A 25,546-nucleotide genomic window follows, 5' to 3' on the forward strand; every position below is an offset into this window, starting at 1 on the left:
CCATTTTTAACTAATGAAATCAAACTAAACCAATAAAAATAAGTTGGCTCTTCTTTTAATTGTTCTGGAAAACAAATTAAAATAAAAGATTTTACTCTAATTTTTCCAGTAATATTTCCAAACATCAAAAGAGAAAAAGAAAAAAATTATTTAATTTTGAAAGACCTCATAAATACACAAAATAATTTATGGGAAAAAATATTTTCCATAAATTCTTAATTTGATAAAATTAAAGGCATGCAGCCAGTGATTACCCAAAGATTAGGACGAACGCAAGGATCAGTAGACCGCTCTGCACCGCAGTTGCCGGGTCAAACTGCAAGGAAACCGTCAACACGCCCCCATGCTTCCCTCGCGTTCTTCCTCTTCTTCCTCCTTCCCCCCCACCCACTATAAAATGGTGCGGTTTCATCAACCATACCCACTCGGTTGTCTACCTTTCTTCTCTATTGTTTTCGACAGTAGTACTAAAGCAGCCAAGACGAGCAAGGGAAGTATGGGCATCATTTCTCTCACTGGAAGCATGTCCAAGTCCTTCCACCTTGCAGCATCCATGGCCAGATGCAACTCCCGGAGCCCAAGATTCCTTGCATTTCCCGCGACGAGGGGTTTGCAGGTTATAATGATTTCGACACTGATATCATCAGTTTGTGATATCTGCACGGTTTCATGTATTGCCGCTGCTTGTTGTCGATCAGGGGAGTGCGGAAAGGGATGCTAAAGAGACTCACAAGAACATCAAGGACGCGAGTGCAGAGATCAAGAAGACAGCCGAGAACGTCAGGGAGAAAATTAATGCGGCTACTGATCAGGTTTTAAATGGTCTCACCATATACTTCTCCGGAATGGCAATCTTGGAACGTACACAGACTCAGCTTCTTCCTCCTCTTAACAGGTGGTTGACAAAACAATCGAGGCAGCTGGTAATGTGATCGACTCAGTTCAGGGAGGAAGAGCAAAGGGAGTCTCGCAGAGTGCGTGGGGGTCGGCCAAAGAAACCATGCAGAAGATAAAGGACACAGTCGTAGGAAAGGCTCAAGAGTCGAAGCAGAGCATCAAGGACGGCGCAGAGAACACCAAGCGCGCCATGGACGCCAAACACTAGCACGGCTTTTATCTTTCTTCAGAGAGCACCGAGCAGTGTGCATGTTTCAATAACAATGTGTAAGGTCGTAGTTATTGCTGAGCCTCGTTTGCTCAGTCAATCTTGGCGAGATCCATTTGTTCTCTGTTACTGAATTATGGATTGGAACCACTCAACTCCATTGGCATGAACTCATGAAATAAGTAGAAAAGTCATGAATTTTCTTTTCTTTACTTTTCTTGTCTTTTTATTTCTGACTTCTTATTAGGGTTGACATGCTTTCATAGATACAAATATTTCTGAACATGGCGTAATAGAACTCTTCTCGTCCTCCTCATTGGAGTCTCTGCTTTTTCCCCAGAGAACGCAATAGAGTCCCACAATTATGATGAATACCCCGATCAAGCTATGAGGAAAGAAAGAAAAAAGATAACAGAGGAGTTAGTGTTGGATCACTAAATCTAAATGATATCAAGCATTGTTAATACTCTTTTGTGCCGATCCTTCACCTGCCAATATGAAGTCGTTCGGCGAAAATGAAGGCCGAGAGGAATCCTACGATCACCAGCTGCAGTGGGATGAATGTGGCGGCAAAGACCGGTCCCTTCTCACCAATACAATACGTCAGCAAGTAGTATGTGAGGCAAGAGATCACAGTTCCCTGCACAGAGTTTGATGGAAGTAAATCGCTGAACGATACTACTCTTTGGGCAGGGCAGACGGGAGAACATACGCAATAGATGATGGTGAGGAGCTGTAGGTTCCAATCCAGTCTCCATGATGCAGCATTCCTTTCGAAGACGAGTGCAACTGCAGAAGATTGCAGTGATGCAAAGAAGCAGATCATGGTGTTCAATGATAGTCTGGCTGGATAGACCTCACAGATGATCGCCTGAGATATATGCTCACTGGTTTCAGTCTGATGCACCTTCACTCTCATCAAGAACACATGAAATGACTTTATAATGTCTGCATTATCTTCTACCTTTCAGATAATTCAAGATGTGTTTCTATGCTGCTATGTCCTACAGCGAGCGAGAGAGAGAGAGAGAGAGAGGTCCGTGACCTGAAGAATAAGCCATGCAGTGTATGCGATGTAGCTGGTTAGGATAAGAACAGAGCCTTTAAGCCAGTCTTCTTTGTGATGCACATCACCTTCGGCATGCATCTCAATCAAAGGTCTCTTGACAAAGCCTTCCAACAGAAAGCCTTTCCAGAATGTGAAAACTAGGGCACCACTGATGCAAAAGATGGTACCCACAATCCTTGCCCTCCCCTTGGCACTCCTCAAGCTGGCCTTCTCCATCCTGAAGAGACACCGCAGCACCCTTCCAGTCAACTTGCAGCTCATTGCAGAATCTGAGTTCCAAGGGGCTTCAAAGCAGTCCCTGTACTAACCTCAGGATAGCTGTCAATATGAAGGTGAGAGCTGGGATGACATTGCTCAAGGCACTGGCGACGGTAGGAGAAGTGTAACCCAGTCCGAGGTAGTACACATTTTGGTGAATAGTTATCCCAAACATTGCCAGAATGAAGACCTTCACGAGCAGAGGAAATGAGAGGGAGGGCCTCCGGTTCCTGCAACGAGCAAGTGATTCAGCAGATACAAGAAGCCACATCGAGGACATCAGAAACTACTGCAGGCTGGTGTTTGAACCTCTCGAGAACATAAGCGAGAGGAGCCAAGATGAGCAAAGCGATGAGATGCCGGTACACGACGAAGACAAGGAAGCTTAGTCCCTGCTCTAATGCAAGCTTGCAGAGGATGTTGGATCCTGCATATGCTAATTGGACCACAACAATGCCAAGGTAGGGAGCACAAGCTTCCGTGGATTTCATCTCTGTGCCAAATGGCTCGCTCGCTGCGACTGTCTTCTTTGTAGAGTAAGAAAGCCCTGTAGCACTGCGGCAGCCAAGTTGGTGGAGTTCAGATTCAGTGGTGCAATAAGGCCACTATTGCTGAGCTCTCTTATATTGCTAAAGAGAGATGAAGTGGAATCAGGAATAGGATTCAAGTTCCATTGATGGAACGCGTACATGTTAGGCAGATCAGGATGAGATGATGTCGATAAGGCTCTCCTTGCAAGAACTAGCAACCTTTAATTCATAATGCTGGCAGTGTCATTCCGGTTACAGCAGATGAACAACGTGAACACAGGAAAAGCTCCTCGGCATTAATGTGTCAATGATCCATGTTGAGTTGATGGAAGAGAATGCAGAAGAGAATGAACTATAGCTTACAGAACCACAAGAAGAAGATCATACAGAGCATGTGGCTGCTCCATCAAAAGTCCAATGGATCGACCCCGCATGAGTCTCACTTATGAAACCACATCCATATCTCATCAGCATCATGTCAACACAATGTGTCTCACATCCCTATGAAGTTAGCACATATGGATAATGAAGCTCATCCGACATCAAGACAGACACCGGCTTTGGATCTTGTTGTAATCTACCATCCACAATTGGATAACTGTCTTTGAGAGAAGATTAGTGCTACTTCTTCATTTCCGATCTGGATAAAGCAATCACCTACAGATCCAGTTGTTATCTCTAACTTCACTGCTGCGTTTGACATCACTTGCTTCAAACAGAGCCCCATATTTTGAATGGAAGCAATGCCCGTAAATGTTACTCTGGTTGGAGCTGTGTTCTTGAAATCTCTACCGAGAAGATGTGCACTTGTAATGTGGGTAATGGAAATTGCTGCAGCTCATGATGCTATCATTGTTTACTCTTAATATTCTTACCAATGATAGATATCGATGGCTTAATTGTTAGGTGAGAATGAAACAGTGTCATGACACTGCCAACACCATTAGCCCACTTCATCAACTGGAGAAAGAATTGGGAATACAGATGTTTCTGACTTGGCAATCGCATGTTAAATGAACTGATGCGAAGGGAAGAGACATGGAGAGAGCTCCTTCAATCAACAAATGTTTCAAGCACATCAGCCATGTGAAATCATTTGTTGCAGGCAAGAACACCTGTGCCATGGCCCATTCTAAATCCAGGTTAAGGATTCCTCAGAAGAACCAAAGGTGATTCTACTTGGCTCCCATTTGTGAGGTGATCAGAGAGAATCTTGAAAAGGGCAAGGTGCTGAGTTCTGAGCTCAATCGTAAGCCCACTTTGTGCAACGAGATATAGTGGACATTATATTCCAATTGTATTACTGCAAATGGCACCATTGATCCAATGGGTCGCTCTGATATATCCCATCAAATCCTCATGTACGATTCTCTGAGGCATCAAATATATGCTTCCTTTGTGTTGCCTTCCATCACTCTCTCTGTCTCTCTGTTTCTATAAATTCCTTCTTTCTTTTTCAGAACACATCAGTCGAAGCATCCTCAGAACATTAACTCTGCACATTTATCTTTTCTTCACTGCCTCTTATTTATGTAATCCTTCTACTTTCTCTCTTCACCTGCGACTTGATATCTGTCAGTGTCCTTGAAGGGCATGAGATTCTCAAAACAATGGACCACAGCGGAGCAACTTATATTCTTTTATCCAGCATGCATGCAGCTTGGTGTTTCATTCTCCTCCACCATTCTTATGGTTACACCTCCCCCAACTCTTCATGGCACAAAGTATCTCCTTCCATGTCTCAGTGCCATATCACACTTGATTTATGGCAGATAAAACGGAGGCTGCTAGTTGCAGAGGAGAACCATTTGCTTTTGAAGCAACAGGATATGATCCCAACTTGCAACAAAGCTCAGATTGCCAATTTGCTCTTATCCAACACTTATCCTATAAAATGGTTATGACGAACAACATGATGACACGAAAAAAAAAATATCATGCACAATTTTACAACAAGGAAAAGAGAAAAGAGATTATAGGTTTGTAATCAGTGATGCAGGTTTTGTCACCATTGCTGCCCACTGCATCCTGCAGCAACATACAGAGTGAATTGTTGTCATAAGCAGATCTTGATGATGCTCTGTTGATTGAGGAATCGAACATTCCTACAACCCACATGCAGATTGGGAATGCAAAAGGCATCGGGAATGATGTGACTATGATGTTTGATCTGAAATGGAAAGTGCAATAAATAAACATGCCTCTGAGTTATCAAAATCGCTGTTATTATTTTAGTGGTTGTTTTATGACTGATCAAAGCCCAATGACTATATCAAATACATGCGATGTTTACATGATCACACATGCATGAACGTTGTCATCGTTGAAAAGCGCAAAAGCATGATCATCGACGATCATGGAGTAGGCGGGGTCAGGGAAGTATCCATGCACCGTCGAGGTGTATCCATGGCGGTAGTAATTGTGGGTGGAGGAGAAGGTGGAGTCCTCCAGATACTGAAGCGCGAACGGGTAGTACTCGGCGTCGTAAGGGAACGGCCACAGCTCGGCCTTCCTCCCCGTGCGCCGCACCGCCTTGATCACCTTCCTCTCCTCCACGTAGCCCGTGACCGTCACCTTCTGCTTGTCCATGTCGATCTCCACTGTGTCCACCCCTGCGTCAGTAAGGCTTCCACTTAGCGGCATTTCTCCATTGATGACCACAGAGACTTGCAAACGAAGTCTGCTACCTCCTACCGTTTAGCTTGGAGATGGCTTTTCGTACTCTCCTTTCGCATCCTTCGCAGTCCATGTGAACCATCAGCTCCACGATCTTGTGACATGCGATGGATACAAGAGCACGTAGATGCAGGAAGCAGCCAAAAGACCGAGTAAGCATGAATTAAGACACTTACGGACAATGCATCGGACGTGGATGTCTTCTGCCGTCGAAATCTAAACATGGCTGGGAGGGTGGGAGCGTCGGGAGCAGGGAAAGGGCCGTATATAAAGAAAGAGGTGGCAGGATCTAATCACTTTTACCAAAAGATACATTGCTTTCGGAACATTAAATCCGTAAATAATGAAAAGATAATGACACAGGAATTCTTGGGACGGCTGAATCTATCATATCAGCATTAGCCCCACTTGCCATATACTTATATGGAGTAATCATCCGCGATGATGACCATAATTTGAGTTTAGTTTGGGTGCAAGTGTACGTGGAGATGGTAATAGGTGAAGAAACCCTATTGGCCAAATCTACGGCTGACATTTATTTATCCATAATGCAACTAAGCCTCACACTTGCATGAATCTGATTCACTATTCATGGACCAATCTTATGCCAAAGTGAAGCCCACTTGTCGATCCAAGGTCAAGAAAAGAAAGTTTTGGCAATTGGAAGGAACTCTCTCTCTCTCTCTCTCTTCAAATTTGAAACATGAATCATTTTGGCTCTAATTTTTTTATTTAAGCTAATATACTTTTGATACTTTGTTAATCCATTATTATATACAATACTAACAATGAATTTTGGATCTATCATAGATCTGAGTCCATATTAAACCTTTGGCCACAGCAGATAAATACGTGCTTGTTACACAACTTCCTTAACATATATGAACTGCTACAAGCACACCGTCCATGTGCACCAACATGACCATACATATATACCCAGATGTAGCGCTTATCATAATTACATGACGCTGCATGCGTTGACGTCGTCGTCGTTGAACAGGTTACTGATGGGGTCCTCCCCGCGCTGCGGCACCGGGATGTGGCCGTGGTTGTCGCCGTTGTAGCCGTGCCGCCAGTAGTTGTAGCTGTCGCGGAAGGACTCCTCGTCGTAGAAGTAGTCTTTTTGGCTCGTGAAGTAGAGCGGCAGGTCAGGGTTGGGCCAGAACTCGGCCTTCTTGCCGCTCCGGCGCACCTCCTTGAGCACCTTGTTCCGGTCGACGTACCCCATCACCGTCACCTTCTCCAGATCCAAATCCACCTCCACTGAGTCGATGCCTAAGAGAAGAGAAAAACGAAAAGGCTCTTTCTTTCACTGGTTTGCTTACACGCGCTTAATAATGAATGAAATGTCGTGTGAAGAGTATTAATGATTTGAGGCTCGAGCTATTGATGTAAGTCACTACTATTGTAATGATTTCAGTCACCTCTAAGCTTTTGGAGAGCGTGTTTGACAATCCTCTCGCAACCTGTGCAACACATCCTCACTTTTAGCTCCACTGTCTGCGAGGATGAAAAGAGTAGATAAAGCAAACAACACAAGTGAACAGTGCCGAAGAACATGCTAAAGTAAGTGGGTTACTACGATTCCTAACTTTCAGCCCAGGAGAAGAAATGTTGCAGGTCTAGTAAACCGTGCATCCTTTTGATTGAATTCTCTCGGAGAAAGCTTATTGATTCTGTGCTGACACAGAGGGACAAAGATTTTTCCCTTGAAACTAAACAAAATAGCGGGGAAGCAAAGGATGAAAGCCAACCTGCAAAGAAAGAGGCCTTCCCTTGGTGATCCTCATATTGATCATGTTATTGTCTTCAGTGTGGTAGTGGGTGTTGCTGCTGCTGTTGCTGGTGTTGTAGAAGTAACTTCTGTAATTGTAACTCCTGTGGCCGTCGCCGCCGGAGAAAATTGTGGAGAGCAAAGACCTTAAGACTCTTCCCATGGCTCACAGGATTGCAGAACTAATTGGAAGTGGGATGGGATAGAGTTAGTAGAATGCAGACAGCACGATATAGTTCCGCCAAGGCATCGCTTCCCTACATCATATACTATTATATCTGCTAAGATTCCAGTGGTTTCCTCTAGCAGCCTTCTTTCCTGCTGCCGGACCGTGATACTGTGCTCGTTCTTCAGTGCTTATTTTCTTTGGAATAATTTATCCTTTGTGCAGGGAATGATATCTTGGTGTCGAAGGCTTTCTCCCCTTATTAATGCACGAATCAAGGGTCAAGAGCCCCCACAGGAGGACATGGCAGACGCCTAGCAGAGAGAAGGAGAATGGATTAGGTGAAGTCAAGTGCTGGAGCTTGCAAAGGGAAGAACAATATTCTTAAACCTGCTTTTTCGTTTTCAATCTTTTCCGGACACCATCAGACTTATGCCTTCTGCCTGGAAGCAAACTGACGGGTAATTCCGGGCATTACCCACTCGTCCTCATTTTTAGTAAGCTTATATAGCGCATTGTAATGGAGAATAAGCTCCACTACTGTCATCACAAGAACCATATGTCCTGTCTACTGAGGAATCAGTAGCTTCAGCAGAAAACGAGGCCTTGGATCTGCACTCCACATGATCTACTTCTAAATTGCCTGTCTTTGGAACTAGATTCTATTCCAACCAAATTTTAAAGATAATAAACATATATAATCAAAAGATAAGGAATTGCTGTACTGCATATTAATTGTATCTTATGTTAAGAATGGAGGACACTTCAGCAGAAACAAAGCTGATGCTCAAGCAGCTAATCTTTATTTGTGTGCTAGGGATAATAAATGATTCAGTGCCTTGGTTACTAATTCATGGATCTTTAACAATTAGTTGTTTGACCAAAGACATCAACTTTATCTGCAAGGAATATGATTTCCCTGTGCATAATTATGATCAGTAATCATTATGGCTGTGGTGACAAAAGGACACCTAATTGCTTTTCCCTATAGAACAAATATATATAGGAGTGCCACATATCAGCTTATCATTGATGTATTGGAATACTGAGGAAGAGAGCCTACTAATTGGTGGAGCAAAATGGAGGTTTTGATGCTCTAAATTGGCCCTTCCTCCAAAGCCATACACAATGGAAGCAACTGCAAAGCTAAAGAGTTGAGGAAAGGAGCTTTTGATGCTCTAAAGCCAATGGTTTGGCTTTCTATATTACTTACTATTCTATAAAATGCAGCTCCATTTGTTCAGCAAAATATTGGAAGAAACAGATTCCAAGCTTCCACTTGAATCCTCCTACGAAAATACATGATTTCCTATTGGTTGGGAAGCACAAACAATATCGCATTGTGCTTCGTCAACTGCGTGTTGTGATGGTTTCCACCTACGCAAGATTCGGTGCAGATGATTAATAGATAATCAAATTATCTATTTACCTACTTATGCTTATTTAAACTTGATTAATAGATAATTTGATGCAAATTAAGTGGGCTAGACAACCGTGAGCATACTTTTCCCTTTGACGACGACGATGATGATCATCAACACAAATTTTGACGCGTTCATATCCTTTAAACCTACCTCTCCGTTTCTCCCGGTCTAATTGCGTAACCGAAATGAGCGGAGGAGCCATTTCGATCCATTCCGCTAAAGAAGCCGTGTTTGGACTCGCCTGTGGCGGCTCCCCACCACCGCCCTCCTCGATCGCGTCGCCCCGGCCGCACGATGGGTGGGCCCCGTCGTCCTCCGTCGCCGCAATCTCGCCAACGCGCTCGGCTCCTCCCGGTGCCGCCGGAGCCCTGATCTTGGATCTGAGCGACCGGAGCGGGCGCGGAAGGCGATTGGATCGGAGACCGTGTTGGATGATTCATCTCTTTCTTCCTATGGAGGTAATGCTTGCCTTCATCCCCAATCTAAGCATAATTCCCTACCTTCTTCTTATCAATACTAGTTTTCCGATTGCATCAGTGAGGTTTATGATCGAATCTCTTCGATTAAAGTTGCTAATTTAGTGCCTGTATTAATAATTTTAGATGATCCGCCAAGGACATAGAATCTCAGTCCCATTGCCTGTAGAACACATGGGCTTGATTAATCAAGCCCGCAACGCCAATGGGCCAACTTATCACAATTCAGTCGATAACAGTTTCAAATAGGGTTAAAGAAATAGAGATTTTGGTCCTTTTTTTTATGATGACTGATCGATCCTTAAATAAATCCATTATTATAAAAGGAATTTTCGACCCAGCTAAAGCTAGGCATACTATTTAGGTTGTTTTGTGTCATGGAGAATTTTGTTGGATGTATCCTAAGATAAATCTCTATGTCAGCTCTAAGATTTCATATTGATTTCATGTAAGTCCTTGAAAGAACCTCGGAACCTCGGATGTGGTTTGATCAAGAACAAAGGAAAACCTAACAAGGTCTCCCTGTCCATCATATCTAACCTCATACTAACTATGCTTTATGGTAGATATGGATGTGGAATTCACTGATGCGTTAACATTATCAAGAAAAATCTTACTTTTATTTTTGAATGTCCCTTTCTTACCATGGAACAGCACTCCGCATGTAAGAAGTTATTAGTTTTTGTTATACTAATTGTAGAATTGAGATTCTTGAAGAATGAGATGCCGTACACAATAATTTCAGTCGAATGTTAGCCACTTTGACATCACGTGAATGCCATTGTAGTGCAAAATTCACAGCAATTTACCATGCTCATGGATGGAATCACTGGAAGACAAGAGCCCCAGCAACAGCTTGCAGAAACCGCAGCTTTTCAACCTCTCTCTCTCTGTCTCTCTGAGGGCAGAAGGCAACCTAACAGCTAAGTCTCAGCTGTTTTGCCAGGGTTTTAGGGGGGTGTAGGGTGTGCAACTGCACTTCATGCCTGGACCTCTCCACCGGGCATGCAGAACTATTTCGGCGTGTTCAAATAAAAGAGGAGTAAATGAGAGAGGGGCCAGATAGAGGATGGAGTGAGGATGTTCTCTCTGCAACGTTGTGTTGCTTAGATCTGTAGACATGCTAGCACATGATGATGCTGCTATACACTAGCATGCATACACAAGACAATAGGGCTCATCTGAATAAGTGATGACCGAGGGATGGAGGTATGAGCCAACCTTCTTCTTCAAAGCCATAATGACTCATAACACATCTTCAGTGATCATAACATTGACACCCAGAAGAGTCACTGTGAGTTTGGTGGCCAGTCTCAGTGACATGGGAGAGGTTGGGGACATTCCAAGTGGCACGACTCACATGGTAGCATCGTTTATGATATGGATATGCCCCATCTGGTGCCTCCTTTTTCCCAATATCAGGATAACTGTACCTCTACTGCTAAGTCAGTCCACATCTATAGGTAAAGATAATAAAATAATGGTGGCATTTCAGGATGTTTCATTGCAAAAGCATACCTCAATCTGGCTATGAACTACTGGTCCATGCACACACACACACACACACACACACATTGTATAGCGCATACAGGATAGAAACGAAGCACGAAGACAGCAACATTGGTCAGCTGTCTACCTCGCAAGGTGAACACTGCACGCACTGTATCATTTTGCTGGCTCCTTCAGTTGTCACATTCAGCAAACGGACCCCCTCTGGTGATCAGTAATGGTAGTATCATCAAGTGGACCTTCAGAAAGAAATCTGATCTATATATGTATATCTGCATACTCCAATCTGACGGTTTATGTTATGCTCTGATTAGTGTATCACAATGACAGGTCTCTCCATCTTTGGCAGTGGGGATGTTTCATGGCTTCTGGTTTGCTGTTGTAGGGAACCATGCAATGGATAAGGTAAGAATTCCTTTTGAGCTATCTACATGAAGTGACCATTAGTTTGCAGTTAATAATAGTGTAATAGATCATATTTTCACTGGAGCATATTAATGATACTAGTAAAATAAAGAATTATCAATTGTTAAATTTTTAAACTTTTCCTGATCATTCTGGAAGATTAAGCTTATAGACGACAAATATAATGCATTTGTAGTCTAGTATCTGTTCCCCTCAAGTTAGTGTGAGCTAGCAGTGCTGTAATTGAGGAGAGTGTCTTTGCTGAACCCCTAGGTGTTGACTTGAAATGATTATAGATAAACTGCGCATGTCTTTACATATACCCGCATTAGGATGCAAGTGTATTTGTGAACATTGAGTGCTTAGAACATCAATTGCAACTATTCTCTATGAACTTTCATGTTGTTTTGGTTATGTAAGATCTTCTAATGAGAAGTTTTTTTGGCTACAAAAAACCTCCTTTTTTTGTTTTGTACGAAAGAAAATGTCTAAGAAAATACTTTATATGTTTCCAGAAAAAGTTAGCATTTATTGTTTAGATTTATTGTCAAAAAGCAAAAAGAAAATCTCCAATTTACTTCTTACAATTATTGCTAAACAACTTTTTCAGACTATAAAGCAAGATTTGGTTTTCGTACACTCAAATACATAGACAGTACGATATTTGCACAGATGACATGAATATTAAATAGCCATTAAAATCACTATAGAGCTACAGAACCATAAGGAAAGGAATTTTGGTTGTCAGTGCTCAACTTGTCACACTTGGCTCTTTAAAGGGAACATGTCTGTGTGGTTGTTATTCATCTGCGTGTCCTATGCCCTGCGTGCTGGGAGTAACTCTGGCATACCAAAGTTGAAGGGTTCTCTTTTGTTCTTCTTACATCCGCCAATACGCATGTAAACTCATTTTAGAAGTTCAAGTAGAATAAACATAATGCATGAATAGAATTGCAGCTGATTTTATATACTGAATCATGAAGTCACTAAAATTTAACATTAAACGAGGGGTTAAGCCCCATGAGCAACTTCCTACCCTCTTTAATAGCTAATAAGTTGCTTCTTCGTCAGAATGCATTGATAACTATCTTCCACAAACTGAGATGATGTGTGTGTTTACCTGATGATGATTTGTTCATCTGTGTCAACTCTTTGGAAGTGACATAGGAGCTGATTGCAGGTGTTTAAAATATGCTGCCATAGGGAGAAGATATGAGATTCTAGTAGGCTAATGGACTGATGTGGCCAATTCTGAGCGCCATGCTTCGATGGCAGACATGCTTCTTGATGCATATTATAAGTTTTTTCTTTTTTAAAAAAATCAAGTAAAAGGAAGGAGGGACTTGGTCCATTATATTTTATTCAAAGAACACAGTACACAGGTACACAAAGAATAGTCTGAAACATGAAAACGAGAAGAGAAGGATGACAAGAGGTAAGACATCAACCATGTCACCCAAAGATGCTATCAGAGTTTAGGCATGCTGGTTTCTCTCTCTCTCTCTCTCTCTCTCTCTGTGTGTGCAGGCTGTCTTCGTAGGTGAGTCCATGGAAGGAGATGGTGGGAAGATGGACTGAGAACTCAAAAGTGCAGTCACTCGTGAAGAATGAATGGGTATCGGACTTGCAGGTATCCTTGCTCGAGTACATGGAACCATTCAACCAAGGCAAAGTTTACTGCTTTGAAGTAGCACACTGGTAGTTGTGCAGGAAAAGGGCAGTGGTAAGTCATATGGTCTGTAGCTTGGAGAGGACCACAGGGATGGGGGTGGGGGGGGCGGCGAGGTGGTGGCGGTGTCTGTGAGGTCTGGCTCAGCATCAATTAACAGTTGGTGACAGGTAGTAAGGGAGCATCAACCAATATTGGACTTGTCTTAGGGGAATTAAATTATTAAACTATAGATAACAGGCGTCAGACGTACAACAGTACTGCAAGCCGTTGATGCGTTGTCACTGGCACACGATACACAACACGTCAGATAGAGTGACCTTTTTTTTTCGTGTTAAAAGAATAATAAAAAAACATTATTTATCGCTTTTTTTTCTTTTTTTTTTGTTAGACCTTCCGATCATAAACTTAGAAAATAGCACGAGGATTCAATTTATTTTGGTATACATGAATCGTTGATTCCTCAAACATGTTTATATCGTAGTTGGGCAAATGTGCTGGAAATCCAAAAGCCCTCCAACTGTGGCACTGAGTGGTGACATGAATCAGCCTTTCCCACCTCCCTGAATTCCCTCGTCCGCCCCTCTTTAGGTCTACACTTCAGTTGGTACATGTTGTGATACTCTTCAAATTTGATTTGATGAGCGTCGAGTAGCATGGGAATATGGTGATATAGATTTTTATGTGTGTTAAAGGTTATTCTCGATTGCACGACCAATCAGATTCAACAAAGCAATTGCATGTGTTTAGAATCATAATATATGCAATTGTAGAGTTATTTATGATACATCCGAAATAAAAATACCGAGCTATATCATTTGCATAAAGATTAAGATGGAAACATATCTCTCTGTACTTAACCGCAAAAGTTGTATTAGGTTGTTCTCAGCTTTTGATCCGGTGGTTAATTCTAATAAAAAGTATTTCATATCTTACTTGTACGGAAGAGTATAATGGTAAAGTTATTCTTTAGCTAATTTCGAAAATGAATAATCATGGTCATATGATTAGGGATTTTTGGTTATTATCAATGCAGAGAAAAGTCGGAGTTCAAGGTGGATGCTAAAATTAATGCTGTTTGACGTGAATGTCAAACACTATTGACTCAAATGATTATTGATTTAAAAAAATATAATGAATCGATAAACAACTCAATTTATATAACGTAAATCCAAATGAGAAATGAACATCCATAAATATCAACAAAATATCAAAATATGAAATAGGTTCAAGATTCCAACTCAACACAAACATAAAAGCTTAAACAGTCAGATTTTCTCGAATTATGGAAAGAGAAAAAAAAATAAAGAAACGCTCTACGGTATCTATTCATGGAGACTGAGATTTTTGGAACCACCAAAAAAAAAAAAAAAAAATCTATGCTACAGGAAATCATATCACTGTCACAGCCTCTTCTTTGCCTACCTCCATTAGATGTTCTCCATGTGTAGCCCATGACAAGCAAAACCAAAAAAGACGTCCCAATAGTGACCATCAGAAGAGATACCATTCACATTTGTAATTGACAAAATCTTTCCACAGTGTGTGTGTGTGTGTGTGTGTCTCTCTCTCTCTCTCTCTCTCTCTCTCTCCAATTTCTTCTTCTTCTGAGTCACACTGGCAAATCAGGCTCAGGACAGTTTATTCTACAACTGGCTGTATGGGAGAGTCTACCCCATTATATATATATATATATATATATATATATATATAAGGACATGCTCACATGTGCTCAATTAGATGGCTTATGGTTTATCTCCTCCATTACTTTATGGAGCGGCTGCCATCGGTCTCCCTTTCTCTTATAACGTAGCTATCTTCTTTCAATTCTTCTCTGACCGAAACCAGTGGTGAAGCTGTACCCAATTCTTTCTCTGGAGGCCGTTCCTGTATAACCAGAATCTGGCGATGTACAGGTGATGAGTCGGTAGCAGTACCACCACCGGCGGTCTTCTGAGACTTCAATCCATCAGATGGAATTCACGCATGGAATAAGGGATAGGCTTTCGACCACTGATCGGCGAGAAGAGCAAGTCGAGGTCTCCACACACCTCCCTTTCATCCCTTCCTATCCTTTGCCGTCATCCTCGTCGACCGCTTTCCGGTGGCATGATGATTCTTCGGGCGCCGGCGATTGTGCTTCCACGGAGAAGGAGCACATGTTCTACAAGGTCGTGACGCCCAGCGACGTCGGCAAGCTGAACCGGCTGGTGATCCCGAAGCAGCACGCGGAGAAATACTTCCCGCTGGACACGTCGGCTAACGAGAAAGGGCTGCTGCTGAGCTTCGAGGACCGGACGGGGAAGCCGTGGCGCTTCCGCTACTCCTACTGGAGCAGCAGCCAGAGCTACGTCATGACCAAGGGCTGGAGTCGCTTCGTCAAGGAGAAGGGCCTCCAAGCCGGGGACACCATCTCCTTCGGCCGTGGCGTCGGCGATGCGGGACGCCACCGCCTTTTCATCGACTGGAAACGACGACCTGAGAACCGCGACCCACCCCGGATTCCACTTCCTGAGCTATCCTTTGCGAGGTCGGCCGGGCCATGGAGCGGCAGGCTCCTCATCCCACCGGAGGCCGGGTGCGGCCACACCTGGCAGGGCCACACGTACCCTGCCGCGAGCTTGGGTACGGGCGGCGGGCAGTGTCTGTACTACAGTTTGCCGGCGGCTAGGCCACCGCAGATGGAGGTGCAACAGGCAGGCCGCAGTGGATTCCCCGTGGTTCTCGGATCGCCATTGCCCCTCGTTCGCAACCAGCCGGCCGTCAAGCGAGTTCGGCTCTTCGGCGTGACTCTGGATTGCCCCGAATCCGGAGGCGGTGTCAATTACGACGGCCACAGTCACTCCGTCCGCGTGCCGCAGTTGCATCCTGGGGCTGCGCTTCCGCTCCTCCAATCTCCGGGTACGGCCGGCGAGTCAACGCCGTCAGGCTCATCATCGGTGTACAAGAAACAACACTCACCACCGGATCTTTAAGGAAGAAAGATACGATCGTAGGGGACAAATATACAATGAATTGAACGTGAGGAAGTACTTAAAGTTGCCTTTTCTTGTTTCTTTCCGTTCTCGACTTCCTGATTTCTTTGGTTGAAGGGGTTGGAATAATTTGCATCCATCCAAATTATTCTTTACTCGCTCTCATTCGCGGCCTTCTCTTGCAATTGTAACTAATAACATGGATTCAGAGAACTCTATCTAAGCCCTACATGTAATAAACAGCGGTAGTATGAGATTTTGCTTCTTGTTTCCTCAAACCTTTTCTTGGTCTTGATTAATCTGTATCATCATACCATGTGACCTTAGTTTGTTCCAGATGCTCCTTCTCCAGCTACACCTTCTTCAAATACATCAGCAGGCGCCCGGAGAAGATACAGGTCAGATCTAAATCCCACACCATCCCTTCTTGTTTCTTGGTCCTACTGATTCATCTTTCCCCGCTATATGTCAAATTTTCTACATCTTTTTGTGAAGAAACAGCATCAGTATTTCTTTAAGGTGGTGGGGAAAGAGAGGACCCAAGTACTGTGTCTTCATGTAGTTCATTAAGATCATCAGATGTAAGCCAGGCTTTGTCTCTGCCGCATATGAATTGGATTTGATTGCACCTGGCTCTGCATGAGATACCCATCATCAATTTGGCTGAAGGATGTCTTGTTCGATTACAGGTTTAATTGTTTGGCTTTCTTGTCACTAACCAAATAGAAAAACTATTGATTTAGGAGGGGGGATAAAGGAAGAGAAATCAGAGAGAACAACAATCATCTACCATGGAATTCTTACCATGAAAAAACATCTTGCCTAAGCATTATGGTTCTCCCTTCTCTCATCTCCATGATTGACTGAGCACACAGGTTGCCATTTCTTGGTCTTGTTTCTTTATTCTTTGCAGATCACTAGAGGAAGTTATGCAGATTCTTTCAAGAAGCAAGATTGACTCCATTCTTGACAGGTACATTTACATTAGGAATACTCCCTCCCCCTCATAGCCTCAGTGCATTCTTCAAACACTTTGCTATATCCTTGTTTAGGTGGTAATTAAGCTCTTTCAATCATAGAAATTGCACCTTAGAGAAAATGTTATGTGTTTTTTTTATTCCTCTTAATAGCTCATTTTCATTCAAGTTCAATCTAGCTATACATGATATTAGTAGAGTTATAGTGGCTCATCATACATCAATCATTTCTTTGATGAAGCAGCATGTATACCTTGATGATTATTGAACATTAACTAATATTTCCTGGACTGTGGTGATGCATACAACATGTTATGTTTTTGTTCTTAACTAAAATTACTGATTCCTTGTAACAATTAGGATGTGAAAAGAGGACAGTGGTATGTTTTTCATGTTCATATCCACTGTTTGTTCATAAACTGGATTTAATGTTGCAACTTTATATTGTTTATTCGCTTGGAAATATTGAATTCAATTAGGACGCGTTTAGAGGCTGCTAAGATAGCATCATGACAAATGAAATAGATCAGTGCAAAACATATAATTACATGATTGAGTTGTTTTACATGATTTTAGAATTTAGAGGTTTTTGAGCATTGGATTAGCTGATGTTTGAAATATAGGTGACCTTAATTATTCAGAATTATATGTATTTGTAAATGTGCATAAATACAATTAAATTATGACATTACACTTGAATGATAGTTGCATAAAACAATGCACTTGGTGAGTATCTGATTCCAAGGAAATAAATATTATTACTGGTCTTTGAAGAAATTTAGTGCATTTTATGAACATAACATCCCTTGACTGATTTAAGCACATACATATTGAACTATAATGTCTCATATAAGGATTCAGGTGGAGATTACAAAGAATCCAAATATGAAAAGCCAGCATATTGATATTACCAAAATTTTCATTTTCCATATTACAAGGGCCATATCATAAAGACCTAATTTATTTACATATACTATAATTATAACAAAAGGATTATTTCTTTTGTTTCCAATCTATGAATGATGATACTTTTTCTATGTTATATGAAGAGTCAGAAAGTGTTTTTTTTTATGCATCTGTTCTGCATATACTTCACCAGTTGGTGCACACAAGTCATGTTTCTACTACTTGTCAAAAGCTTGACAGAGCACAATGAGTTTTCTGCTGCATACTTTGATGAACATTCTTTCTTGAGTTGGAAGTTTGAACAGAAAAGGTACACTTGATCAAGTGCAGAAGGGAATGGAAAATCTGTGATCATATAAAGAACTTAAAAATGTTGTCAAAGAAAGAAGGGAATGGAAGGCCAATGTCAAGTGAACATGCTTAGGTTTCTACAATACATCTTACCTCCCTTATCAATTGAAGAAGCAAAACATTTATGAATTCAAGATGTTAATCTTTGAGATTTGGAAGTTATCATGTCAGTTATTGCTCCTTTTTCTTTTTTTTCTGCCCTTTCTGTTTTACTAGAACACTTATATCATGCTAGTTTCCAATGGTTGGTAGCTTTTATATATATCTCTCATAATATCCTTGCACATGATATTGAAATTTCCATTGCTTGAGAGAGTACTTTATGTGCATTTGATGCATGTGATAGATCCTGGATTCTAGGATTTCCTAAGTTTTCATTCTAAAAGTACACAATTTAGAACTTGGATGCTGATGGAAGTCAGCACAATATGCTTAGACCTTTACAGTACTTCACCAAGCAATGAAGTCAGACTTCAACTAGATGATGGACCAACCAGGATACGTGGTATTTAATTATAGTGTGCTTAGCCAATGAATGAGTTTAGATGACTTCTCCGAGCTCACTTAGATGGCCTTTCTTCTTCTTCTTCTTCGATGGTTCGACCACTGACAGGTTCATCAAAGCTATGAATGCATCGTCGCGTGAGCATGATTGCTCATCATTTATGGAGAAGGCTGGCGAGTTCCTCACTCTCAGAGAACACACCACCCTTCTTCCCTCACATGTGGAAGAGATAGATACAGCGACAGCTGGCCCTGGATCAGATGGTGTGAAGTAGCTCCCAACGAGAAAAAGGCAAGGTAGGTGTGTCCTCATCTTCCATGGTGGTCCAGATGCTAAAGCTTGGGCGCAGCATATATCGCTGTGCATCAAGTCCTCGGCGGCATCTGTTTTCTATCTCATGCATGCGCCTCGCCAACGTCGCTATAGTCCATGTGATGCAAATATTTCGGCTAGGAGCATTCCCCTTCCTCCACCGTCTCTCTCTCTCTCTCTCTCTCTCTCTGTGATGGTGGTGCGATGACTGTTCCTGTGCTTTCTTCCACTCATGATCCCATGCATTATACAACAGTCAAACTCATTATACCGGCCTCCTTGCAGCTTTAACCTTTTTACCTAGCCACCTTTGTTTGTATGTGTGATGGAGAGATGTGAGTATGCTGATTTATATCTCTGTACATAAAGATCCCTGCGGTAGTTAAAGTGGAGTTGGGGGTTGGCATGGAAGAGTCTGTAGGCGTGTGGGAGCCGATTTATGAGTATGGCAGAGAAGAGGGGGAGGAGGCCATCCAAGGACTGAGAGCCTGAGGCTTGCGAGGGACCACGTCGTAGTTGCCTTTCTTTAATCTTGCACAGGGGGAGGCACGCTTCTCCATGGTCAGCTTTATTCCACGTCGTGAGTTGGAACGCGCTTTGGATACTGCGTTGTTCTCAGTTTCCAGACGTACGGTTGTGGAAATTTGTGAAGGAATTGTCAGAAGAAGAAGAAGAAGAAGAAGAAAAATGTTCGGCGATATGGGGCGAGGCCGGAAAGAGTGAAATAGACACAGCGACGACGAAGGATTCAGACACAACTTTCAAAGTCCGGATAGCTGAGTCGAGAAGGACTCATCGGATCCACCCTTTCGTCCATCTGTTAGGTCGTCCGGATCAAAAGTTTGGAGCAATTCGAACCTTGCATGCATGAGAAGATGCGATCGAAGGACATGCACAAAGAAAAGCGATACCCGATAAGCCAACCCGGTGAATTTGAACATACATAGTACACAGAACGCAGAAAAAGAAAAAGTAAAGATGAACAGTCGGTACCGTCAGAAGAACTGTGTGTGTGTGGACCATGCATCTCCAGGACTCCATCATCCAGTTCTGGCTTTGGCTTGCAGCAGTAGGTCAGCAACTGCTGCGCTCCATGCCTTATCTGATTTCTCCTGATGAGCTCCCACTGTTGCGGTACAGTTGAATGCGCTTGGAACGGAAGCACATTAGTTTTTTTTTTTTCTTTTGGAAAAAAATAATTAAAAATCACATACGACTAGAGATCTTAAGATATTAGTAAGATCGTGAGCAGAAGTATATCATACAGTCTAATATATTAGGGGAGAAGAGATTGAATATGTTGATGAGTTTCATACAGTCAAATTTCATCGCATAGTTGGAAAGGCGAAGTTGAGTTGGTATATGAAGAAGACCGTCCAAAATAGTATGTAGCATTCGATGTGTATAGGACTAACAACATGGTGCGGAGATTCCATATCACTGTTGACAAGGTAAACTCCAGAACCTGCAAAAAGAACTTATGTTAGAATAAGACTTATCACAAAGAAAAGATGGTGAGTACTCCACCGAGTTAGCACGATAAGTGAAAGTGACCCCATGGCTCATAAAAGAGGCATCTTCTTAGAGAGAGAGAGAGAGAGAGAGAGAGAGAGAGAGAGAGAGAGAGAGAACCTTAAACCATAAAAAGGATTGGGAGGCAGGGGCGACTATTGAACCTACAATTATATTTCTGTTCTTCCGGAGGTATCAGAGTGATGCCAATAATAGAAACAAGTAAAGAAGAGGAAGATTTGTTCATGTCACTCTGCCTTCATGTAGCCTGGTAAAGAAGAAGATGAAGCATATTAGTTGAACAACTAAGAACCTTTTTCCTCGCAGATGAATTCCCCCAAGTGGATAGATAATATGCCTTCAACAACAAGTGTTGCTGTCTACAGGTTATCGTGGGTTAGTCAAAAAGGAAAAAAACATAAAAAAAAGGGAGCACTGAAGGTTTTTTAGGTTTCCCTCTGTTTGGCATCGACATCCCAGCTTGGCTGAAAGGACATATTCTTCCTCCTTTCCACAGTCAATATTAAAGCTCCACTACCAACAGTAAGGTGGAAAATTAAAAGAAAGAGCAGTCACCTTTGGAGGTGAGTCTCCATCTGCCTCGTTCCTTCTGAGTTCACAACCTCCATCTGCCGAGGCGGATTGACCCACAAAAATCTGAGCCAGCCCAGCATGTTTCGACCCGATCCACTAATTATATGGGCTGAGTCCAGGCAACCAATCTCGTGCCCAAAGAGGTGGAGAAGGGAGGGTGAAAAGAAGAGGAGAGGTCGCGGTGGGAATGGGCAAGAGGAGAAGCAATGAGAGTGTAAGCATAAAGTAATGTTATGCTATTATTATGTTAAAAATCTCAATATTAAAATTTAAAATTAAATAATAATAAATCTAAATATTGTGATAAGTAACTTTTTGATTTTTTTTAAAAAAATTTATCCGTAAGAATATTATCACCGAATCCAAAATCTATAGTGATGTCAATGTACAAAGAGAATTATATTCACGCTTGACGTTATTGATATATAATCCAAGCTTTGAACTATGATATAAATTTTATCTTTATTAAAAGTCCTAAACCAAAATTATATATAATCATAAAGTTAATATTTCAATATCCATAAAGTCTACCTTCAAAGGATTAAATCTTCATAGTTCTATCGATCAGAGCTAAAACCTGAAAACACATAGGTGTAAACACACTTTTATTATGAGTTTTCCAAGTAAGTGATAAAGAAATAGTAATCATACAGCGGCGGAACAAAGAAGACCAAATGCATCCATTATTTTCCGCTCCGCACTTAACAGAGTCTTCACCAAACATCGACGAAAACTAGATTTAAACAAAGCGAACGTGTGTGTGTAAGTCACGGAGGAGGCAACTGCTACTGTTTCATACGACCTGCCTCCTGGGCATCATCGCTGGCTCTTGAAGAGCTCCAAACAGTGCTCGTCATCCAGGTTTCGGCTCCAGAACTTGTTGTAGTACTCTTCGTACGTGTAGCTCCTGTATATGGCGGGAGAACCATCGACGACCAGCTTCTCGGGGGTGCTGATGACCGCGCTGTTGCAGGGGCAAAGGAACGACGCCACCGACATCCTATCCGTGTCCGAGTTCACGACAGCCCGATGACAAACGCTCCTGTATCTTCCATTGCTCAATGCCTGCAGTAACGTATTCCATATCTATAGTACCGTTCATCGCAGTGCAAATACCACCCTCAGATAGAGTCAGTGTGAAAGATTGACTCGGATGTTATCTACGCAAGAAAAAGAAATAATAAAATCTCTTTCTTTTTTTTTTCCCTTCGAGTCCTCTTTTCAATATGTTCAAGATTTGTGTCTGGTGCTAGAAATAGAATGATAATTCACGGGAGATAGAATCGATTTTTGGATCGTGAGCTGTTGAAAGAGGAGCAATGGAACAGTACAACTTTTTCTGGTCACCTTTTCCAGAGAGGATAAGAGCAAGATGATAAGAAGTCCACAGGAACCGAGGCGATAGGATGGCATCGTTTGACTTCATCTGCAACCTCCAAATGACCGTGACAAATTTTGGTGGGACGAAAAGGCATATCGGAGCAAAAGATTTCGCTTGGATGGCGTCGTTCATGATTTCTGCCTTCAGCGGCCACCAAGTAACACAGAAACAATATTGACCAGAAAACAAGAAGAAGAGCAGATATGGACCACAGACTGCTTCTCAAATGATATCGCGAAAGAAACATGGATACCTGTAGCTGGTCGCCGATGTTGATGACATAGGCATCGGGTTGCGGATTGACAGCGATCCACTTGCCGTTCTTGAGAACCTGCAGGCCGGCCACCTTGGGGTCCTGGAGAAGGATCGTGAGGGCGTTTGGGTCGGTGTGCGCCTGCAAGCCGTACGTTAGCTCGGGTTCCGGGCACTTCGGGTAGTAGTTTACAGCCATATGCTGCTCTTGCTCACCGAGCACCTTCACCATGTAGTCCTCCTCCAACCCTAGGCTGAGCGATATCAACCCGAGGAGTCTAAGCCCTAGCTGACGGACTTCCCTGCAGTAACCGCTGACCACTTCCCTGAGAGAGAAAGAAACCATAACCATTAAGTTCTTGAAGACCAGAAGAACAGCTCCGCTTACTGAATCATTTCCACAAAATCTGAAACACAAAAATCAAGATTGTTTTGACTAGAGGTACAACCACGTCGCTCGTGATGCATTGCAACCATTAGCTTCTAGTCCCCTTTTTTAGTCCAACTCTTTCTTGTGGCCTCACACGCTGGTGGTTGATGTATGCATGCTCATGGTCTTCCGCCGTGTAATGAATCTTCCATTCTACAACACAATCATTATGAAGGACCAGATGGGAGTGGGTGGGGTGGAACAAGGGCTGTTCCTCCACCACTTGTTTTTATTTTTCCTTCTTTTGAAATTTCTGCATCTTTTACTTGTCAAAACGAAAAAGATGTCGGATCTAATCCAGGTGGCAAGTCTCCATTTAGAGGAGCAGTTCCACAGTTCTAAGCTCGACGCACAAAATCTCCGTCAAAGGTCTAGACGAAATAGAAGAGATAAATCGACGATGATTGTTATGGCTCACCAATCGAGGCCTCCTGCTTTGACATGTTGGTTCTTCGATCATCATCAAAGCTGACACAACTGAAAACCATTCCAACTTTCCAGCAATTAAAAGAAGCAGGTTTCGAAAGCTTCTCCATTGTCAAATCATATATATAGATTACGTCCAAACTAGATTAGTAGCTCAGGTTTCGAAAGCTTCTCCATTGGTCAAATCATATATTCGAAAGCTTCTTAACCCCATCTTTTCTGTCGCATCCAAGTGAATTGCAGTTTTACGTTGTGCTTACTGTAAAGCCTATTTATAAGTGCACCGGAGAGAAAGCTGTATTATATATATGTATGTATATATATATATATATATATATATATATATATATATGTATATATATATATATATATATATATGTATATATATATATATATATGTATATATATATATATATATGTATATATATATATATACGTATGTATATATATATATATATACGTATGTATATATATGTACATATATATACATATGTGTGTGTATATATATATATGTATATATGTATATATATATATTAGACTTACATGAAGACAGAGTTGGAGGTGGGAAGAAGACTTACTTAAATGAAGCGGGATTGGACGGCCAACCAGGCACGAATTCCTCGAGCGGATAGCAATGGAGCCGTAGATAGTCTCTCCAGTTGCGGACCGTCTCTTTCCGGATGTTGAAGCTCGTCGACAGCCTCATTTTCTTCGTGGGGTCATCGGAGTAGTGCTTCGCTTTCTCTTCGGGAGAGAGGCGGAAGAACTCCGAAGCCACTGCCATCATCGCCAGCATCAGCTCGACCGGCACTCCATGGTTCACTACCTGTGGACACGCAGCGAGGAAGACTGGTCAAAGCATGCAGCTTGAGATTTATCTCGTGTTGCAGAAGGTGAGCATGTACCTGAAAGAAGCCGAAAGACCTGCAGGCGTCGCCGACTTGGGCTATGACCCGGGACACGTCTGGTGAGCCTAGGTCGATGGTGGGGATGTTGGCGTCGCGGACGACTTCGTGGAGGCGTGGCCTTTGCGACTCCGGCCTGACGTAGGTGTCGGGGAGGGAGCTGTGGTGGCTGACAGTGGAAAGAAGTTGGTCTGCCATGAGACAAAGCAAGACGGAGAGCACAAGAGAAAGAAGACCGAGATATGTAGAGGCAGAAGATTGAGAGGAAGAAGAGAGCAGGGAATCTTGAGGTCGAGGACGCTATGGCGGTGAAACGTGGACTTGACGAAAATGAACAGAAAGAGACTATTTTATTGATTTTGATACCACTATAAATATATAAATAATATCTCATCTTATCTGGATCACGCTAATTAAAATATATATTTCCCATTCAAACTCTTCTCCAATCCGACTCAATAGTTGTAACCACTATGTCTTTTCATGTTGACCCGCCTACAGAACTAACGTTGACCCGTGCACAATTAACTGTAACCTCCGCTGAACCTCCTGTGAAAAGTTTTAAGGGGGATTGTTGCCGTTGATGTTGTTGACTAGTGAGTCGGTACTGTTTGATTTGATCATGAAAATATAAGCTTTGTCCAAAAGACCCATGAGGGATGGTCACGTGAGGAGATCAGAGCGGAAAGTGAGTTCGGTTAGCACAATCTTGAGGCATTATTTGTCCGTTAAAAATGAGTTTTGGAGTCGTCTCGAGGTACGTCTTAGCTTCGTCGAGCTCCCTGCACAAGCGATCGGTGGAGATTTTCGATTTGATCCCTCCGATGATAAAAATCAATTAGAAGTGTTTATTCTTTTAAGTTTCGAGATTGACTTTTATACTTAAGCGATCGATGGAGTGTCACTAATTGGTCTAAGAGTTCTTTATGTTATACAAGGACTCATTTATGTCAAGAGTT

General features: G+C 42.3%; 6 protein-coding genes and 1 long non-coding RNA gene across 11 annotated transcripts; 3 read left to right on the forward strand and 4 right to left on the reverse strand.

Moving 5' to 3' along the window:
* Nucleotides 1–416: 416 nt before the first annotated feature.
* On the forward strand, nt 417–1,317 carry LOC135612801 (uncharacterized protein At4g13230-like). The gene is made up of 3 exons (XM_065109496.1): nt 417–616; nt 699–812; nt 896–1,317. The coding sequence occupies exons 1-3, from the start codon at nt 497–499 to the stop codon at nt 1,103–1,105; spliced, it is 444 nt and encodes a 147-aa protein (XP_064965568.1). The 5' UTR covers nt 417–496; the 3' UTR covers nt 1,106–1,317.
* LOC103976348 (WAT1-related protein At5g07050-like) lies at nt 1,296–2,995 on the reverse strand. Its single transcript, XM_009391544.3, has 6 exons — nt 2,742–2,995; nt 2,483–2,662; nt 2,151–2,391; nt 1,818–1,976; nt 1,594–1,745; nt 1,296–1,490 (listed from the first exon to the last, which is right to left on the reverse strand). Exons 1-6 carry the CDS (start codon nt 2,921–2,923, stop codon nt 1,349–1,351), a joined length of 1,056 nt encoding a protein of 351 aa, XP_009389819.2. The 5' UTR covers nt 2,924–2,995; the 3' UTR covers nt 1,296–1,348.
* Nucleotides 2,996–5,166: 2,171 nt separating this feature from the next.
* LOC135612804 (heavy metal-associated isoprenylated plant protein 45-like) lies at nt 5,167–5,872 on the reverse strand. Of its 2 annotated transcripts, XM_065109510.1 has the most exons (3): nt 5,815–5,872; nt 5,657–5,732; nt 5,167–5,574 (listed from the first exon to the last, which is right to left on the reverse strand). In XM_065109510.1, exons 1-3 carry the CDS (start codon nt 5,860–5,862, stop codon nt 5,252–5,254), a joined length of 447 nt encoding a protein of 148 aa, XP_064965582.1. In that variant the 5' UTR covers nt 5,863–5,872; the 3' UTR covers nt 5,167–5,251. The 2 variants fall into 2 exon arrangements, with proteins under 2 accessions (XP_064965582.1, XP_064965576.1); XM_065109504.1 differs by having other exon boundaries at nt 5,657–5,867.
* Nucleotides 5,873–6,468: 596 nt separating this feature from the next.
* On the reverse strand, nt 6,469–7,723 carry LOC103975886 (heavy metal-associated isoprenylated plant protein 44). Its single transcript, XM_009391005.3, has 3 exons — nt 7,393–7,723; nt 7,063–7,138; nt 6,469–6,913 (listed from the first exon to the last, which is right to left on the reverse strand). The coding sequence occupies exons 1-3, from the start codon at nt 7,573–7,575 to the stop codon at nt 6,597–6,599; spliced, it is 576 nt and encodes a 191-aa protein (XP_009389280.2). The 5' UTR covers nt 7,576–7,723; the 3' UTR covers nt 6,469–6,596.
* A 1,354-nt stretch (nt 7,724–9,077) lies between these two features.
* LOC135612814 (uncharacterized) lies at nt 9,078–13,659 on the forward strand. Of its 2 annotated transcripts, none has more exons than XR_010487109.1 (3): nt 9,078–9,460; nt 11,318–11,392; nt 12,552–13,659. It is a non-coding gene; the product is annotated as an uncharacterized LOC135612814 (long non-coding RNA). The 2 variants fall into 2 exon arrangements; XR_010487108.1 differs by having other exon boundaries at nt 9,082–9,460; nt 12,573–13,659.
* Nucleotides 13,660–14,831: 1,172 nt separating this feature from the next.
* On the forward strand, nt 14,832–16,314 carry LOC135612819 (B3 domain-containing protein Os02g0683500-like). The gene has a single exon (XM_065109534.1). It carries the CDS (start codon nt 15,035–15,037, stop codon nt 16,034–16,036), a length of 1,002 nt encoding a protein of 333 aa, XP_064965606.1. The 5' UTR covers nt 14,832–15,034; the 3' UTR covers nt 16,037–16,314.
* A 5,467-nt stretch (nt 16,315–21,781) lies between these two features.
* Nucleotides 21,782–24,904, reverse strand: LOC103975883 (flavanone 3-dioxygenase 2). 3 transcript variants are annotated; one of them, XM_018822652.2, is made up of 5 exons: nt 24,588–24,904; nt 24,261–24,508; nt 23,043–23,152; nt 22,828–22,968; nt 22,368–22,715 (listed from the first exon to the last, which is right to left on the reverse strand). In XM_018822652.2, exons 1-5 carry the CDS (start codon nt 24,783–24,785, stop codon nt 22,537–22,539), a joined length of 876 nt encoding a protein of 291 aa, XP_018678197.2. In that variant the 5' UTR covers nt 24,786–24,904; the 3' UTR covers nt 22,368–22,536. The 3 variants fall into 3 exon arrangements, with proteins under 3 accessions (XP_009389277.2, XP_018678197.2, XP_018678196.2); XM_009391002.3 differs by lacking the exon at nt 22,368–22,715 and adding an exon at nt 21,782–22,258 and having other exon boundaries at nt 22,828–23,152; nt 24,588–24,886; XM_018822651.2 differs by having other exon boundaries at nt 22,828–23,152; nt 24,588–24,898.
* Nucleotides 24,905–25,546: the final 642 nt, after the last annotated feature.

The sequence above is a fragment of the Musa acuminata genome, chromosome BXJ1-2 (genome assembly GCF_036884655.1).
Source record: "Musa acuminata AAA Group cultivar baxijiao chromosome BXJ1-2, Cavendish_Baxijiao_AAA, whole genome shotgun sequence".
Lineage (NCBI taxonomy): Eukaryota > Viridiplantae > Streptophyta > Magnoliopsida > Zingiberales > Musaceae > Musa > Musa acuminata.

What these genes read in the sequence shown, in the direction of transcription:
- LOC135612801 (XM_065109496.1), top strand. Translation starts at nt 497, where the DNA reads ATGGGCATCATTTCTCTCACTGGAAGCATGTCCAAGTCCTTCCACCTT. An exon ending in CCGCGACGAGGGGTTTGCAG is followed by an intron (nt 617 to 698) that starts GTTATAATGATT and finishes GTTGTCGATCAG; the next exon opens with GGGAGTGCGGAAAGGGATGC. An exon ending in TTAATGCGGCTACTGATCAG is followed by an intron (nt 813 to 895) that starts GTTTTAAATGGT and finishes TCCTCTTAACAG; the next exon opens with GTGGTTGACAAAACAATCGA.
- LOC135612804 (XM_065109504.1), bottom strand. Translation starts at nt 5,798, where the DNA reads ATGCTTACTCGGTCTTTTGGCTGCTTCCTGCATCTACGTGCTCTTGTA. An exon ending in AGCCATCTCCAAGCTAAACG is followed by an intron (nt 5,575 to 5,656) that starts GTAGGAGGTAGC and finishes TTACTGACGCAG; the next exon opens with GGGTGGACACAGTGGAGATC.
- LOC103976348 (XM_009391544.3), bottom strand. Translation starts at nt 2,923, where the DNA reads ATGAAATCCACGGAAGCTTGTGCTCCCTACCTTGGCATTGTTGTGGTC. An exon ending in CTCGCTTATGTTCTCGAGAG is followed by an intron (nt 2,663 to 2,741) that starts GTTCAAACACCA and finishes TGCTCGTTGCAG; the next exon opens with GAACCGGAGGCCCTCCCTCT. An exon ending in GAACGACTTCATATTGGCAG is followed by an intron (nt 1,491 to 1,593) that starts GTGAAGGATCGG and finishes CTTTCCTCATAG; the next exon opens with CTTGATCGGGGTATTCATCA.
- LOC103975883 (XM_018822651.2), bottom strand. Translation starts at nt 24,785, where the DNA reads ATGGCAGACCAACTTCTTTCCACTGTCAGCCACCACAGCTCCCTCCCC. An exon ending in TCCAATCCCGCTTCATTTAA is followed by an intron (nt 23,153 to 24,260) that starts GTAAGTCTTCTT and finishes TTTCTCTCTCAG; the next exon opens with GGAAGTGGTCAGCGGTTACT. An exon ending in ACATCGGCGACCAGCTACAG is followed by an intron (nt 22,716 to 22,827) that starts GTATCCATGTTT and finishes TGGCCGCTGAAG; the next exon opens with GCAGAAATCATGAACGACGC.
- LOC135612819 (XM_065109534.1), top strand. Translation starts at nt 15,035, where the DNA reads ATGGAATTCACGCATGGAATAAGGGATAGGCTTTCGACCACTGATCGG.
- LOC103975886 (XM_009391005.3), bottom strand. Translation starts at nt 7,575, where the DNA reads ATGGGAAGAGTCTTAAGGTCTTTGCTCTCCACAATTTTCTCCGGCGGC. An exon ending in GAAGGCCTCTTTCTTTGCAG is followed by an intron (nt 7,139 to 7,392) that starts GTTGGCTTTCAT and finishes TCATCCTCGCAG; the next exon opens with ACAGTGGAGCTAAAAGTGAG. An exon ending in CGCTCTCCAAAAGCTTAGAG is followed by an intron (nt 6,914 to 7,062) that starts GTGACTGAAATC and finishes CTCTTCTCTTAG; the next exon opens with GCATCGACTCAGTGGAGGTG.